At 42.3% G+C, this 18349-nt stretch overlaps 1 protein-coding gene across 1 annotated transcript in view; it reads left to right on the forward strand.

The window, feature by feature from the left end:
* The window catches only part of LOC129337569 (transmembrane protease serine 11C-like), a 100489-nt gene extending 83559 nt beyond the window's left edge, over window positions 1–16930 (forward strand). Inside the window, exons 9-10 of the mRNA XM_054991377.1 lie at window positions 11598–11740; window positions 13484–16930. Coding sequence (XP_054847352.1) covers window positions 11598–11740; window positions 13484–13645 — 305 coding nt within the window. The 3' untranslated portion in view covers window positions 13646–16930. The remainder of the gene's footprint in view (window positions 1–11597; window positions 11741–13483) is intronic.
* Window positions 16931–18349: the final 1419 nt, after the last annotated feature.

Genomic DNA, 18349 nt, shown 5'->3' on the forward strand with positions numbered 1-18349 from the left:
GGCACATACAGGGAGAGGCAGTTCTGCAGATACATTGGTCCCAGTCCACATAGGGCTTTATAGGTTAATACCAAAACCTTGAATCTGATCCGATACTCCACCAGCCAATGCAGCTGATGCAGTATAGGTGTTATATGCGCTCCACTTGGCACGCCCATAATAGCACAAGCCACTGCATTTTGAAACAGCTGTAATCTCTGGATCAGATTCAGGGGAAGCCCCGCATAGAGCAAGTTACAGTAATCCAACCTAGAGCAATCCATTACTGCCTCCCTTCTATTTGTTTTCCCCCAGATTTATCTTCTTAAAAATCAAAGCCACAAATCATCAAATCATTTTTTCTTATTTCACGCAGAAAGTCAATGAGGGGATTCCAGTTAACCAAAAAAGTAGACGATGTTTTATTTCTGATCAAAGCTGTAAGTTTAGCCATCTCTGCTAGCTCCGTCATTTTCATGATCCATTCTTCAATTAAAGGCAATTCTGTGCTTTTCCATTTTTGCGCATATAAAATTCTAGCTGTGGTAGTCATATACAAAAATAAAACCCCATGCTGATTCCCACCCCCCCAAAGGCATTTTTATATTCTTTCTTTAATTCTACAAACAAGGTTTTAAATTGTCTTGAAAGGGAAGAACTTATTTTTTGAGATATTGTATTCTTTTTTTCATTTTCAAATTCCTTTATTGACATTATTAAAAAGTTCATAATATAGAGAGATTGCAATAGATAATTCAATTTACAAGAATATCAGTGTAATATAATAATTGAACATAACAGTATGCTAGAAGAAACTAACATTGGAGACAGAATACGTTACAAAAATATCTAAAGAGTTTGGCTTACCTGTCATATGTAAGATCCCAACATATTTTAGAAGAAGGTGAGAGCCTGAGGGACATAGGAAGGTGGTAAAATGTCATGTTTGCTAAGGTAAGTTGGCAGCGCAGACCAATTTTGCATGACTTTGGCATGGGAGTCCTCTGTATCAGATTGTTTCAGACTTTGTGAGATTTTCTCATATGTAAAAAAACTCCCATAATTTTTTGTGCCATGTCTGAATTTTGGGAGAACAATTGTCTTTCCATATATTGTCGAAGGCTTTCACGGCCGGAGAACGATGGTTGTTGTGGGTTTTCCGGGCTGTATTGCCGTGGTCTTGGCATTGTAGTTCCTGACGTTTCGCCAGCAACTGTGGCTGGCATCTTCAGAGGTGTAGCACCTGTCTTTTGGTGCTACACCTCTGAAGATGCCAGCCACAGTTGCTGGCGAAACGTCAGGAACTACAATGCCAAGACCACGGCAATACAGCCCGGAAAACCCACAACAACCATCAATTGTCTTTCCGTTTAGCTGCAATGACCATTTTGCCAGCTCCTATTAGATTAGCTATTAGTTCTCTCTGTGATGACAAATCAGGCCTGTTCTCCCAAACATTTGGCAGCAATGAGTCTGGTGAATTTTGTAAGGAACACCCAATTATTTCATGAATTTTAAAAAATAATTTCCTCCCAGAATTTATTCACTTTTGGGCAAGCCCACCCACAGTGAGCATACTTGCCAGGGTTTCTACAATTCTTCCAGCATAAGGGAGATCTGGGCCGATTCCAGACGGCCCTCTGCAATCCGAAACGTTGCACGTTGTCGCGCGTCATCGCACGGAAAACACGAAATATCGCGTTTTCTCGCGCGAGTTTTGCGCGACCTCGTGCAAAACTCGCGCGAGAAAACGCGATATTTCGCGTTTTCCACGCGATGACGCGTGACAACGCGCAACGTTTTGGATTGCAGAGGGCCGTCTGGAATTGGCCCTGGATTTATCTGCATAGTGTAATTTTTGGGAAGTGAGGTACTAGTTTGTCAAAATTTTGAATGCTTGCAATCGGATAGGTAAAGTTTTCCTTGAAAATGTTTTCCAGATGGGATTCCAATGTTCTTCTGTCAAGCCTATGGAACACATATTCTGCCAGGTCTTTTGAGATTTAGGAATCTTAACTGCATCTTCTTTAAGCAGGATTTTGTAAATGAGAGCAAACCCTTCGTTTATATTGAGTATGTTTCAAAGTTTGTTTGGGGTCTCTTTATTGCTTTTTGAACATTTGGGTATCTCATTAAATGCTGTAACTGGAGATAGCAGTACCAAAGTATCTTCGCATCTAAAGATTGTTCTAGATCAGCTTTTCCCCTAACAGTACCTTTGTGAGTGATATCAGTTAGCGTTAACATGCCTGCTTGTTTCCAGTGAGGCTGGAATTCCTTTCCTAGAGGGAACCAAGGTTGATTAGTTAACGCCTGCGTTGGAGAGAAATCTGGAGCTAACTTCTTTCTCCACCTATCCCAAGTCTTTAAGGATGTATGCAGAAACTCATTTTGCTGAACCTGGATGGGGTGGATGGAAGGGCGATTCCAAAATACTTCATTTAGGGGTTTAGAGCTAATACAACTTCCTTCTATGCATATCCAACCCTCTGTAGCAGTTTTGCTTAGCATTGGAACTACATTGACTAATTTAGCTTCATGGTGGTATAATTTTAGATCTGGTATGCTTAAACCTCCCTTCTGGGAAGGATTACGTATTATTTTGAAGTTAACTCTATGTCTTTTGTAAAACCAGAGGAAATTATTTAACATTGTTTGCCATTTGTTATTGAATCGGACACCTCTATTGGAAGGGAACGAAAAAGAAATAAGCATCTCAGAAACAGAAAACTCTTTATTAGGTCTATTTTGTCCTGCCTGGTTAGAGTTTGTTTATGCCATTTTATCAGCTGGTTTGCAATATCAATAGTTAATTCAGCATAATTAAATTTGAAAAAGTGTTTTAGTTCCAGAGGGATTTGTACGCCAAGATGTCTCCAGCTAGAAGTAACTCAGCTGAATGGGAAATTAGTTTTTATGATTTCTTTTTCCTCCTCGGAAAGTTTTATAGGGAAGAGTTCAGATTTTTCTTGGTTCACACTAAGACGAGAAACTCTATTGAAATCTGCTAGTGTTTTGCACACCCTTGGTAAAAATTGTAGTGGACATGAAATATAGAGTACCAGATCATTGGCAAACAAGCTTATTTTATGTTTGTGACCTCCCACCTGCATCCCTTTAATTTCATTGGTTCATGCTGCTTCAGCTAGAGGCTCTATCCCCAGCACAAACAGCAAAAGGGATGGGAGCAGCCTTGTCTTGTTCCTCGAGTTATGGGGAAAGAATTTGACAGTAAGCCATTTGCTTGCACTTTTACTATTGGAGCTTCATGTAAGTACTTGATATCAAGCTAAGGAATCGTTCCCCAAACTCCATTTTGTTCAGCAAGGCCTGTAAATATGGAATTTCTAGGGAATCAATCAACTGAAAGCAGTATAGAGGGGCCTGGTTGGTGTCTGCCATAATGTATCATGTTTAGGGTACGTCTGATATTGTCAGTCATACTTTTCTTAGATATGTTAGATATAGAGGTTAGATATAGGTTAGATATAGAGGTTTTGTAATCCAAAAACTGAGCAGGGAATGAAGCAAATTAAGGCCTGTTATGTTTTAGGAGGGTTGAAGAGCAAAAGATTAAAGCACAGAAGGAGAAAAAAGAACAAAACAAATGATATGCAGATAATGTCTAAACGTTGGCAGTGTTCTTGGATGTATTTATAATTGCTTCTTAACAATCTGTTGAGATGGTGAAGTGAAATTATAAACAGTCTTCATCTTATCTTATTATTTGAATAAGATAGCAACAATCTATAATCCATTTTGTTGGAAAAACTGTAATCAAATAGGCTCTTATTTACACACTTGGTGGTCTTGTCCTGTTATTCAAACATTTTGGAAAGAGGTGATGGAGCAAAATGAAAGAGTCAAATTTTGCGGTACTGTTTACCCAGAATTTTTGTTGTTAGATCTTTGGCCCTCTTCTGTTGTCTCTAAACAGCAGAACAATCTTATCTCCTTATTAGTAGCTACTGCCAGACTCACTATAGCTGCTAGATGGAAATCACCTTTCCTCCCTCCCCTCCATCTTGATGTGGCAAGAGAAACTTTGGCTCAACTATGTTATGGGTAGAATTACAAATAACTCTTTTTTTGAGACTAAGATAAGTTTCTCCCCTCAAGTGTATGAAGATATGTGGGCTCCTGTGGTAAGCTATTTAAATGACCAAGAAATATGTTCAAGTTGGGAATGACTGCTGATAATATAAGGGGGAATTTGGTTATTAGGATGTTAAGATGTTATTTATTAGGATGCTAAATAAGACATTTAAAAATTTTTATCGCATGTGCCTATTTTTGTATCTGTTATATTGTATGTGATAAATTAATTTTTTTAAAAAAAACAGTCTTCATACATATGTCTCTCCCCTCCACCCCTTAGCTTTCACAGAGTCTATCAGTCCAAGGTTTAACAATTAAAATAGACAAAACAGTTTTAGGTTAGCGTCCAAGTTATATTTTGGAATTCAGAGTCCAAATAAGCCATAAGCTATTGTGTTTTAATTTTTCTTTGAAGAGCTATGGATTTTACTGACTCTCTTCATTCAATAAAAAAATAAAATAAATGTAGTTCTAATCTTTAGCTTTTTGTAGGAGAGAAGAAAAGAGAAAATAGTTCTTGACAGAGTCCAAATTCCTGGAGAATATTATATATAAATGTTAATATTTACACGGTGAACTTACTCAGCCTTCCGGCTGGCATCGATCTGTTCCTGTTTTGATGTTGTCGTGTCTGAGGACTCGAGACAGAGGATCACTAAGCCCCTAATTAAAAGAGCTGAAAAATCCACTGATATTCCTCTTGGCCATGAAGCTGATGTGTCTTCTATCATTAGGAGACAGGCTGAGCGTTATTTTTCACAACCCTGCCTGGAAATTAAGCCCAGGAAACAGAACCAGCACAGGAGCACACAAATCTGTGTTCCTAGTCAGCCATCATCTTGAGGTCCTTATTCTTGGTTTCTTCCCTTTCCACATGAAATCATCACTTTCTGTCACTTATTTAATATCTCTTCATCCATATGAATTGGCACATTTGAAATTAAAAGTTCCATTTTGGCAGTATATTCATTTTAACAGCAGAAATTCTTCCTAACCATGAAATATTCAGTTTTCCCCATCTTTGATAATCTTTGGTAATGTTCACATTTTTGATAGTTGTCCTTGTATAAGTTCTCATTTCGAACTGTTACATTTATTCCTAGATATTTTACAGGTTTTGTAGTAATAGCACAGTCCGTTATTTTTCCAGTCTCTACTTGTGCTTCTCGTGTTGCCAATAGTAGCATTATCTTTGTTTTCTTTTTATTCAATTTATATCCAGAATGCTGTCCAAATTTTAATATTTGTTCCGTTACATGGATCAGAAAATCGTTCAGATTTGTCACTGATATAACCACATTATCCACATAGCTTTTCATTTTATAGATCTCTTTACCCTTCTTTATTCCATCGATTCTACTGTTTTGCCTAATTCTTACTGCCAAAATTTCCAAAGCAATAATAAACAGTAATGGTGATATTGGGCACCCCTGTCGTGTTCCTTTTGTTATTTCAATTTTCTCCATGAAAGAATCATTAACTAGGATTCTGGCTTGCTGGCTGGTATAGATACTTTGCATCCAATTCAAAAACTCAGTCCCACAGTTCATTCTTTGTAGTGCTTTCATGAGACTTTTCCAAGATACATTGTCAAATGCTTTTTCAACATCCAGGAACATAAACGCCATTTTTTCTCCCTCCCATCTTGAGTGTTCAATTGCATTAAGGACATGTCTAATATTATCTCTCATGTAGCTCTTTGAAACAAATCCTGTTTGGTCTTCATAAATTACATCTGAGATACATCTTCTTAACCTTTCCACCATTGTAAATATCTTGTAATCCACATTCAATAAAGAGATGGGTCTATACGATTGTGGTAGTAACAGATCGTTCCCTTCTTTATGTATTAGAATTATATCCACTTCTTGCCACGTTGGTAGTAAATTTTCCCTGTGTTGTATTTCCTTCATTCTTTGTAGGGGTATAGCTATTGTGTCTTCAAAACATTTATAATAGGCAGCCATCAGTCCATCCAGACCAGGTGCCTTCACTGCCTTTAATTTTTTTAAAATTTTTTTTTATTGGAATTAGAAATATTTTGTCATTTATAACAATCAAAATACTCTAATATTCCAGTTCTAACCCCCTCCCTTCCCCCCCCCGTTTGTTGACTTCCAACAGTTTTCCAACCCTTTGTCTATTCTTCCCCTACTCATTTCAACTTATTTTGTCAATTAAACATATACTTTCACACTCTTCTAAGCTAATCTATTATAACACAGTGCTAAGTCAGTTTCCCTTCACTTATCAACTAACTAATATATTCCTGGCATATTATTCAATAGTAATAATACTGGTAATATTCTCAATATCCTGTACTCTAACTTATTCATTCTAATGTCATCAATATGGGACAAACAATTTATCCCTCCCTATACATAACTTGAGTACTCATAAGTGATGAATACATTTATAAGTCAACCAATTTAACTTATACTCTATATGTTACTCTTTACTTCCTCTTATATCTCTTATCTTTATAACATAAAGTCAATCAATTTGACTCATATTCTACACATTTCTAAATATAACTATAAACACAATATACATTCAACATAAGTCCATCAATTTGACCCCTGTTCTGCACATTTCTAAATATCGCTATAACCAAAAATAGCTTCAGCATAAGTCAATAAATTTAACCTATATTCTATATGCTACTTCTCATTCCCTCCCTTCTTGTATTCATGAATTTTAATTCTGTTAATTCTCAATTACACCCCTATCTGCCAGCAACATAATTAATTAATTAATTTCTATTCTTATATATCACATAATAACTATTACTCAATACTGTATAGAATAATCAAATAGAATAATTGCTTAGTAATTCTTCTTTAACTCTCCTCCCCCCGGTATAGTCACTTCTCTCTTCTTTTGTTTTTCTTCAATAATTTTCAAACTGCCACAGTTCTCCTCCCACCTCCCATTTTTTCACCAAATATTGTTTCAGCTTCTCCCAATCTGTGTTAAACTGTCCTGGATCAAGGTCTCTTAGTTTTCTTGTCAGTTTATCCATCTCCGCCATGTACAGCAATTTGTAAATCCAGTCCTCGATAGTTGGCACTTCTTGTACTTTCCACTTTTGCGCATACAAAAGTCTAGCCGCTGCTGTCATGTAAAAAAGCAATGTCCTATGTTGTGCTGGAATATCTTCCATTCCCAAGTTCAGTAGCAGGAGTTCTGGGTTCTTATTAACTTGAAACTGTAAAATCTCACTTATTACTCTTATTATTTCCCCCCAGTACTGCCTGACTACCTCACAAGTCCACCACATATGATACAAAGATCCTTCATGCTTTTTACATTTCCAGCATTTATTAGACGTGTTCACATTCCCTAGCGCAATTTTCTTTGGTGTCAGGTACCAACGATAGATCATTTTATAGACATTCTCTTTAATGTTAGTGCATGTCGTAATCTTCAAAGTATTTTTCCACAAGTGTTCCCACGCCTCCATTGTTATTTCTTTATTAAAATTTATAGCCCACTTCACCATTTGCACCTTAACTACCTCTTCTTCAGTATACCATTTTAACAACACTTTATAGACCTTTGAAATTTCCTTTTTGTCTTCTTGTAAAATTACTTCCTCCAAGTCCGAGTTCTCCATTCTTATCCCTCCCTTGGCACAATCCGATTTATAAAGGTCTCTGAGCTGTCTATATTGAAACCAGTCATAGTTTGGAGACAACTCTTCTTGCGTCTTTATTCTTAATTTAGAAAATTCTATTCGTGTTATCTCCTTATACGTTAAACACTGTTGTTCATTATCAACAGTTCTCGGATCTATCGCTTCATAAGGAACCACCCAGGAGGGAATTCCTTCTTGTAGGTAATCTCTGTACTTTTTCCATATTGTGAAGAGGCTTCTCCGAATGTAATGGTGTAAAAACATAGAGTCCGCTTTTACTTTATCATACCATAAATATGCATGCCATCCAAATATTTTTTTATATCCCTCTAAGGCCAGCAATTTGCGATTTTTAAGCATCATCCAGACTGCCTTTTTTTGATGGCAAAGTTAACCTCTTGGGTTGTTACTACTTGATTTAAAATATTTCTGTGCTCTGTTGTGAATTTTTTAATTGGTGTTTCAAACAAGTATTTCTCCATCTCTGTGGAAAAGATGTTGGCAGGTCATTTGTATCTACTCAGGAGGGGTGGGGCTGAGCTGAGTCATCCTGTAAGAGTTTCCCAGGGTGTGGAATGCTAATGGCGGGAGGCTTCACTGTATCCTGAAGTCTCCCGCCATTAGCATTCCACACCCTGGGAAACTCTTACAGGATGACTCTGCTCAGCCCCACCCCTCCTGAGTAGATACAAATGACCTGCCAACATCTTTTCCGCACTGTGACACTGAGAGATCTCTGTCTTTTGGTGCTACACCTCTGAAGATGCCAGCCACAGCTGCTGGCGAAACGTCAGGAACTACAATGCCAAGACCACGGCAATACAGCCTGGAAAACCCACAACAACCATCGTTCTCCGGCCGTGAAAGCCTTCGACAATACAAGGCTGACCCTGCTTAGCTTTTGAGATCTGATGAGATCAGGCTTACCTGGGCTATCCAGGTCAGGGCACTTCTTCCCTAGGCCTTTATATTTCTGTGCATACCTTTTAGTTTTTAATTTATGCATCTACTCTGGCATACTGTTTCATGCAGTGGCCAAATAGTTGCCATGGAGGGCCAATCAAACAAGATACAGAGGCCAAGGCCAGCCCCAGATGTTGATGCTGAGCTCTAGGTTCGGAGGTTTGCTGCCTCTGTAGATAGAGGCTTCCTTCTGTCACCATGGCTAGTAGCCAGCGATGGGCCTCTCCTCCAGGAATATGCCTAACCTTTTAACAAAGCCATCTAGGCTCATGGGCATCACTATGTCCATTGGTAGTGAATTGTACCATTTATTCCTCATTGTGTAAAGAAGCGTTATCTGTCTCAACAACTTCATCAGGTGCCCTGGGTTCTAGGATCTTTGGATAGGAAGATTGTCTACCCCATGCTTAATTTTATAAATCCCTATAATGCCACCCATAGCTAATTTTTTTTAGGCTGAAAAGTCCCAGACTCTCCAGCCTTTGTTCATGGGAAAGATGCTGTTCTGTACTTTCTCCAACTCTGCAATGTCATTTTTGAGATACAGTGATCGGAAATGCCTACTGTATTCCAACTGAGGCAACACCATAAAGGGACATTACAATAGTAGCCATTTTATTTTCAGTCCCTTTCCTAATAATTCCAACCATGGAGTTTGCCTTTTCATCACTGCTGCATATTGAGTCAAGCTTTCCACTAGAACGTCAAGATCTCTTTCCATTTCAGTCTCAACCAGTTCAGTCCCATCAGCATGTACTTAAAAGAGAGAGGGGGTTCCTGTAGGCATTACCTTACACTTCCCTACAATAAACTGCACTTGCCACATGGTTGCTCAGAGAGATCATCTTGTATTCCACCTTGGTTTTCACTGTCCTAAATAATTTGGTATCATCTGCAAACTTGGCCTCTACGTTGCTCACCTCACCCCCAGTTCCAAACCATTTATGAACAAGTTAAATGTCGTTGGTCCCTTGTACGGCCCCTGTGCTTACTTTCCTCTGTTGCGAGAACTGTCCACTTATTCCTACTCTCTGCTTCTTGTTATTTAACCAATTTTTAATCCAAAAGAGGACCTGTCCTCTTATCCAGGGAGTGCTAAGTTTATTCAGAAGTCTTTGGGGAGGATTCTTGTCAAAAGCCTCTTAAAAGTCCAAGCATATAATGTCTACAGAGTTGCCATTATCAAACGCTTTTTCAGGATCAACCAACATAAATGTAGTTTTTTCGTCTTGAGTATTCAATTGCGCTAAGGAGGTATCTGATATTATCTTTCATATACCTCTTTGGGACAAAGCCTGTTTGGTCTTCATGTATTACCTCTGAGATGCATCTTTTCAATCTTTGAACCATTATTATTGTAAATATCTTATAATCCACATTCAGCAAAGAGATAAGCCTGTATGATTGCGGTATTAATGGATCATTCCCATCTTTATGAATCAAAGTTATATTTGCTTCTTGCCACGTTGGAGGTAAGATCTTAGTTTCGTTCATCACCTTTGGCAAAGGTATAGCCAACATATCCTCAAAAGATTTGTAATAAGCAGCTGTGAATCTGTCCAGACCTGGAGCTTTTGCAGTCTTCAAAATTTTGATTGCAGAATTTATCTCTTGTACTTGATTTAAGATCATTCCATGCTCAGTAGTAAATTCTTTGATTAGTGTCTCCAATAAATAGTTCTCCATCTCTTCTTCATTCATTGATTCTTCTTTGTGGAGATTTGAGAACAAACCTCCAATTTGCTCTTTCATTTTCTGATCTCTGTAAATTACTTGGTTGTCTTCCCTAATTCCCAGTATCCGTCTCTTCTCTGATTCTTTCTTCAGACAATACGCCAAATACCTTCCAGGCTTATTTGCAGCTTCAAATTATCTATGCTTTAAATACTTTAACAGGCTAACTGGCCTGTAATTTCCTCATTCCCCTCTTGACCCCTTTTGAAAAATTGGGGTGACATTTGCTATTTCCCAGTCATCTGGCAAACAGGCCAATTTTAGTGACAAGTTACATGTAGTTAATCAACAATTTTATATTCTTTAAGAAGCCTCAGGTGTTTGCCATCTGAACCTGCAAATTTATGAGTTTTCAGGTTGCCTAGTAGTCCTGAAACTTCTCTTGTCACCTCAATCTGACCCAGTTCCTCAGACACCCTTCCTAAAAACACTGGCTCCGGTATGGGTATGCTCCCCACATTTTTTAAAATAAATTCTTTATTTCTGTAATTTTTTCCCAAACTTTAAGTAACAATACATAATAAGCAATACACTATTTACAATGCAAAAAGGTTAAACTTATCATAGAAGTGGCAGCAGATTACACAACTTGGAGGCTAACTGAGTAATGTAATGTAACCATAATGTAATTATTCAAGTTATGTCAATAAAACTGTAAACATATGAGTCAGAGATGTGCAATTGTTTTGTATTGCTTATGTGGTTTAAGAACGGTAGCTATTTCTCAAAGAATGTCGATTAGTATTGCAGATTATCAATAGGTTGGAGATGGCCAGCTATTTTATCCTTATGTGTGAGTCCCATTTTGCCTGCAAAGGGCTACCGGTATTTTTTCAACTTTTACAGAGGTGATTGTGTGTCAGATATCCAAGAGGGGAGCCATTGCAGAAAACATTAACAGGAGACAGACAAGATTTTATGCCACGAGTATTTTTGCTGGCAACCACCACCTCCGTCTTCAGGGGAAGTGCTGTCTGAGCATTAGTGATTGGCCAACGTGGGGCATGTGTGTCAGAATGAAGTGGTTCCATATGTCCGTACATGTGTATGTTAGTTATGCGTGGTGTCATACGTGACGGGGATGAGAGATGTGTGGGGGGCTGAGGTGTGCCTTGCTGTATGGTCGTCTGTGAATTACCACAAAGCTTTGCTTGTCTTTTCTAATGAACTGTTATTTTAAAATTAGGTCCCAGTGTTGGTGAGCTTCGTGAAACAAAAGTAAAAATCATAGGCAATGAGGTTTGCAACAGAAGAGAAGTGTACAGTGGACTCATTTCTCCTGGGATGCTGTGTGCTGGCTATCTGCAAGGGGGGAGAGATGCTTGCCAGGTAAGTCTCAGAGTGCAGAAGAGCGCGGAGTCAGAGCGGAATGGGATAGGTTCACACCATGGCCGTTTCCAGACGGCCCTCCGCCTCGCGAAACGTCGCGCGTCGTCGCGCAGAAAACGCGAAATATCGCGTTTTCTCGTGCGAGTTTTGCGCGATGTCGCGCAAAACTCGCGCGAGAAAACGCGATATTTCGCGTTTTCTGCGCAACGACGCGCGACGACGCGCGACGTTTCGCGAGGTGGGGGGCCGTCTGGAAACGGCCCATCTCCCACAGGGGTTCTGCCTTGGCAGCATTCACACAGGGGCCATTGTCACCTGGCCCCCTCCGTGTTAGAAGTAGGCAGCATTTGCTCTTTGCTGCTTTGTAGGGGCATAACCATATGGCTCATTTGCCCTGGTTCAATGCTGTTGGGAGGCTAGCGTTGCATCTCCCGACAGGTGTTCTTCATGTGTCAGATGTCTCGTGCAGAGGGACTCTCAGATGCTGGGACTTGTCGACAGGAGATGGGGTGGATCCGTCACACCATCACGAAGATAAGGGAGAACTTGGGGCTTTGTAACAGATGTAACCAGACAGCAGTTGGTAGCCTCCAGACTGGCAGTGATCTGTGGAGACTCTGCTTTACCCTTTCTCACAGCTGTGGAAAAGCAAAGCGTGTGCATGCACATGTGTGTGAAAGATCTCTATTTTTTCTTAAGATCAAGGTATAATTGTTGAAAACACAACCATCAACAAAGGGTGACGGCAGCTGGATCTTGAATGTCTTCTGAATGATCAAACCAGAGTCCAGTGGCACTTGAAAGGCTAACGTGGTTTATCTCAGCAGAAACTTTTGTGCTTATAATGGAGTAAGATTTGTGAGGACAAGCTGGCCCACACTTTACAAAGTCCATGTGGAGGACCCTCAGCTGCCCTGAGGATCAGACCGGTGCCCGGAGGAATTTAAGCTTGCAGGGCCCAAGTCATATCAGGCGTGGCAAGGAGGGGCTTAGGAGCTGCTGTTTGTGCACTGGGGAAGCAAGCACATACGGTTTACTACATGCAAGTCTCCGCAGTTGGGCAAACAGCAGTTCCCCAGGGCTCTTTTAGGTTGGGGGGAAAGAGCGTGTGCGTGCGCGCTGGTGCACTGCATTCCCAGTTAAGTTTCAGGTACAAAAGTCCAGGTGCATGTCTGATCCAAAGTCCTTGTGGCGGCCACGTGGAATGATTGGTGACCACCAGGAACGATTTGTGAGCTGTGTGGACTCACTGGACCTACTTCACCTTTTAAGTGCCACTGGACTCCTGTCCATTCTTGCTGCAACAGACGAATGAAACTGCTCAGCTGGAATTTTGAATTACTTAATTCTTTAGAAGTGCATTCATTTGGAAATGTTAATGAGACTCTTATTTGTTTTTCTGCTTTCTTTTTTTACCCTTCAAGGCAGTGTGTATGCTGCAATTCTGTGTAAGCACAGGAGGTAATTGTAGACTGATTTCAGCTTCTTGAGACTCACGTCTTTTACTTAACAAAGCAAATGCCAATCCTTCCTGGTTGCAAAAATGTACTTCAAGGTGTGGACAATCTTTGTGAAATCTCAGAACCCTCACGCAAATTCACCCAGTTTGCATGATGTATACAGATTGCAGAAGCCAACACTCTTCAACTTAAGTTCTTGCACACACAGGCCTAATTATCATGTTTCCTGAGAGAACAATATTTTCCTTCTTGCAGATTTAAAATGTTTTTATTCCTCTGCTAGGGCGACTCTGGCGGCCCATTGGTTACTCCTGATTCAAGAGACATGTGGTACCTTGTTGGCATAGTCAGCTGGGGGGACGAATGTGCCAAACCCAACAAGCCAGGCGTCTACACACGGGTGACCTACTATCGAGACTGGATTGCTGCCCATACTGGAGTCTGAAATGGCAGGCAGGATTTATTTCACAAGCAGCGTCCCAGTTTGGAACCCCAAGACATTTGGACTCTAAATCGTGATCGTTCTGTAGCTTTGGCTAATACTGCGTCTAGACCAGGCCTCCGTGTCTCTGCAGGAGGCAGCCGCCTGATTCTCTATCATATTATGCACTGTTTGCCAGCGTTGTTTTATTTTCCACTTTTTGTTTACAAGGAAGGGAATAGACTGAAGTAACCCTTTGCAATTGGCAAACGTTTGAGATTTTATACTCTTTCAAACTCTGATCTTCTGTGCAGTTGCAGTAGTAAAGCTGTTTAGTTATAGAGCATTTCCTGTTGTCACAACAGTTTTAAGAACTTGGTGGCAGTATTTTTAAGTGTATTCAAGTATTTCATTCCATTAAAGTATTTCGTCACTGAATACCCCCCATCAAGAACTAGAAACCCCTGATTTACTCCTCCCTCTCATCTTTGAAGGGCAAACTTGGTAGCCATCATGTATCCCAACTAGCAAAGCACCAAGACTGGCTGTAGGACCTGAGAAGGCTCTCAGTGGCCTTCCACAATGGCCAAGCGTAGGGATGCCCATCTCACGCTGGGGGTGGGGGATCTCCTGCTCCCACCCTCCACCTCCCGCCCCTGCTACCTGGGCAGCAGAACCTCCCGGGGCGTGCTTCCAAGTGGCATGGCATGCTTCCGGGTGGCACGGCACAGTCCTGTATGCTGTTTCAGCCAGGTTCGGCCTGGATTCAGCCCAAATTGAGTGACTGCCAAGCACGGGAGCCTTTCTGTGCTTTGTGGTGGCCAGATTCAGGCAGATTTGGACCCAATTTGGCCCTGATTCAGGCTGAATCAGGCCACTGCAGAGCTCAGCAGCACTCCCATGCTCCGTAGCAGATGGATTTGGGCCAATTCGGGTCCCAATCAGCCCAAATTGGGCTGCTGCAGAGCACGGGAGCATTCCTGTGCTTTGCAGCAGCTGGATTTGGGCTGAATCAGGACGCTGCGGAGTGTGGCGGTGCTCCCGCACTCCACAGTGGTCTGATTTCAGTCCAAGTTGGGCCGAAGTGCTCCCAGGGCAGCACGTGACCTGCGTGATGATATCACTTCCTAGAAGTGATGTCATTGCACGAGCCGGGAGCACACACACGCAAAACACATGCAAGAATGCAGAAACCAGAAGGTAAGAGCTGGGCCTCTGACAGTCTGCCAAGGGGGATGGGGGACCTGGCAACCCTAGCTAGGCACCAGGACTGACCAAACACCCTGCAGCCTGCAGTTAAAAGAGCAGGCAGAGGCCAAAGGGGACACTCATCCAAATTACTCAGATCTGTCTAGATGGTGCTCTAGATCAGGGTTCCCCGACATGGTGCAGAGGGCTGGCATGATGCCCACCAGTGGTGCCTGACAAGCCTTTCAGAAAGTAGGTGGGGTCATTGTAAGGCAGGACTTGTTATTGGCTGCCCTCTTTCAAATTAAAAGGTTTTCCGTTGGAGGATCAGGAGTCCCATTAGTCTTCTCAGTTACTGCAAGGAGGCCCAGTCCTGTGGGTGGGGTGAGATTCAAGAGGTGCCGGAACCGCCTGCCACCCCTCCCCCGGGACATGCTCTGTCCTGTCTGTGGCAGATTGAGAAGGCCTGTAATGTATTAACCTCTGGTCTGTATTTTTAAACGTTCTTTATCAGGGAGTCAGATAAATTTAGGCATTAGAGTCATGGTAGCTAACAGCAACATTATTAACCATGTGCCACTTGCCGGGACAGATCAGTGCCCCACTCAGAACGGTGAACAAAGCCAATGTTGTTATTATCCCCACAATGCAGCTTGGGCGCTGGGGCTGAGAGGAGTGGCTTACCCAAGGCTGCCTGCTGATCTCATGGCAGTTAGAACCAGCAGAGTACAGATTTGCAACCCAACCACTTAACCACTATGCTACAGCAGCTGCCAAAATGACTCCCCACACATATCTGTACACCCGTCTCTCCCATTTAGACGCGTGAAGCCATCTGCAGTAGTCAGCAATGGCAGCTCTTCCGTGGATACCCTTGCCCCTGGGCTTGCCACCCTCTAGGTGGGGCCTGGAGATATCCTGGAATGACAGCCGAGCTCCAGACCAGAGATCAGTCCCCCTGGAGGGAATGGCTGTTTTGGAGGGTGGACTGTATGAAAGCCTCCCTTCCTCAAACTGTGCCTCTCCCAGGGTGCACCGCCAAACCTCCAGAAGTTTCCCAACCCAGAGTTGGCAGCCCTGCTCCCCACTTCCATCCCCTGCCCCACCGGTCTAACCTACCCAATGGAGCACCCACGTGTTTTTATTGCATGCATTTCTGTGTTGTTTTGGGTTGTCAGATCTGATGAGATTATTCTTGTGAGGTTTTAGATAGTGTGCGCATTTTCCTGGGCAATTCAAAATGGCTCGTAAGATCTTGGAAGGTCATCATGCCAGATGTCAGCTGCCCTTTGGGGTTGTCAGGCAATCCCGTACGACATCACCAGGGCTCCTTGCCTCGTACAGAGTGTTCTTTGGAATTTGCTAGAGGACTTAAGCTCTGTTTCTCAACCTTTGGGTGAACATCGCTTCATTTTGAAAAGGGCCATAAACTCTTCTGCAAATTGCACAAAATACTCATTGCAAGGCAGAGTACCTAATACCTTGGTGATGTATGTCATTTCCTAGCAATCTAAAATGGCAACTAACATCTTGGGATGCGGTCTTCATTCTACACAGGGTTTTGAGTTTTTTTAACTTGTGCAGGGATTTTTTTCCACATTTGTTTATTCCCCCTTTTCAGTTATTCAACTTTTCTGCAAGCACAGGCTTTTGCGGAAACTCTTCCCTAGCCCTTGGAGGACAACCCCCTTGTATCCCCGGCAGATATTTTGCTCTGGAGAAGGGGAAGACAGTTCTCACACGATCAGATAGATGATGTACAACATCCTGCCCAGTTGTTCAGACATGCATGTTGGTGACAGTTTCTCTAAATGTGAATGCTGTTGATAAAACTTGAACGTATGTGAACTGACTGTTGAAAAGCATTGTATCTGATGTAATACAAGCTTCTATGAAAATTATAACTGCAGTCTGAGATGTGGACACGTCATGATGACCTATTTAGATGTACAAGTTACCATCAGAAGCTGTAGTTATCAAATGATGACTATACACTGGAAATAGATTTAAGGAGAAATTTCACATCAAGAATTCAGAACTTGGGTCAGCAAGTGTACCAACATTAGAAATCAATTTCAATCTCAACTCAATGCAATGAAAATAAAAAAAGGATTAATGGGATTATGCTGACTCGTTTGCTGTCTGTGAACGGCTTGAGGGGAACTCGGTCTGGTCTGTCCGATAGATCAGTGGGGGCGGGTGCCAGTTAGGCTCGTGAGGAGACTCTGCTACTACTTAGGAAACAGCCTGGGAAGCGGGGAGGCCAGATACGCCCCTGAAGGAAGAGAAAGCTGACAGCCGCTTCGGGTCAATTACAGGAAAAATGGGGGGGCGCTCATCTTTCCCCCTTCTGTATACATACCTGAAGCTTCCTCCAAGCATGCATTCAGGGCTTTTTGTTCTGGGAAAAGAGGTGGTGGAACTCTCTAGAGGGAAATGAGGAAGAAACACACAGGATTCTTTGAAATAATATTATTCGAGATCCATAATAAATTCAACCAATGTGATCTTTCTATGAAGACCTTCATATGTGCTCAGCTATATACAGTTGGTCTATTGGTTCTCCCATAGGAGGTAAGGTGATCTGGTAGCAGAAGGAGTGCAGGCACTGCATTTTCCTTTGGAACCGCATGCACTGCAGCAGCAGCTAGCTAAAACAGGCAGTTGCAGTGCTGGCCTTTGCCCCAGATGCAGTCCAGGCTAAATGAGATGCAGTGTGAGTTCAAAGGTGCACAAGCAGTTCTTTAGGATCACCAGCGTCACACTCAAATCAGGCCGGACAACAGCATTGAGCGAGTGTGTCTTTTTCTCGTGCTGATTTTATACCCTGCTTTTCTCTCTAAGGGGGACCGACTATGACTTACAACACCCTCCTCCCCTTCTCCATTTTATTCTCACAACAGCCCTGTGAGGTAGGTCAGTTCAACAGTGTATGGCTCAAGGTCACCCAGTGAGCTTCCATGGCAGAGAAAGGGTTTGAACCGGGGTCTCCCAGACCCTAGTCACAATAACATAAACACTTTGTCAATGGGAGGCAGAACCGCCTGCTTCCTGGGAAAGGGGGAAGAGTTTGGCCTGGGAATGGGAATCGGAGAGTGCCGAAGCACCTCTGCTGGCACAACGAAGACGCCTCTAGACCACGCGCAAAGACCTTCTGGTACCAACACACAGCGAAGCAAAGAACTGCCGAGAAAAGGCACACTGAGAAAAGGCACAGTGAACCTTTCAGTTCAGCGCTACTTGCGACCGCTTGCTAAGACAGTTCCCCAGAAGCAAAGCCGCCACTCACCGCAGGGAAGGCACCAGGGTGAGAAACCTAAGCGTGGCACTAGCACAGGCCCCAGCCAGCCACGGGGACTTCCATTCATCGGAGAGGGGAGGGAAAGACCCCACCTCCAGCACCAGCAGTACCAGCACATGCACGTCAATCACGGCCTAGGGTTCCCCGTTGGCTTCTGAGATTTGTAGTTTAGGACTAGCAAACAGGGCCAGGGGAGCTCTCGTCACGCCTCCCCCCACGCTTGACACAGTAACACAGAT

This window comes from Eublepharis macularius, chromosome 11 (assembly GCF_028583425.1).
Source record: "Eublepharis macularius isolate TG4126 chromosome 11, MPM_Emac_v1.0, whole genome shotgun sequence".
Lineage (NCBI taxonomy): Eukaryota > Metazoa > Chordata > Lepidosauria > Squamata > Eublepharidae > Eublepharis > Eublepharis macularius.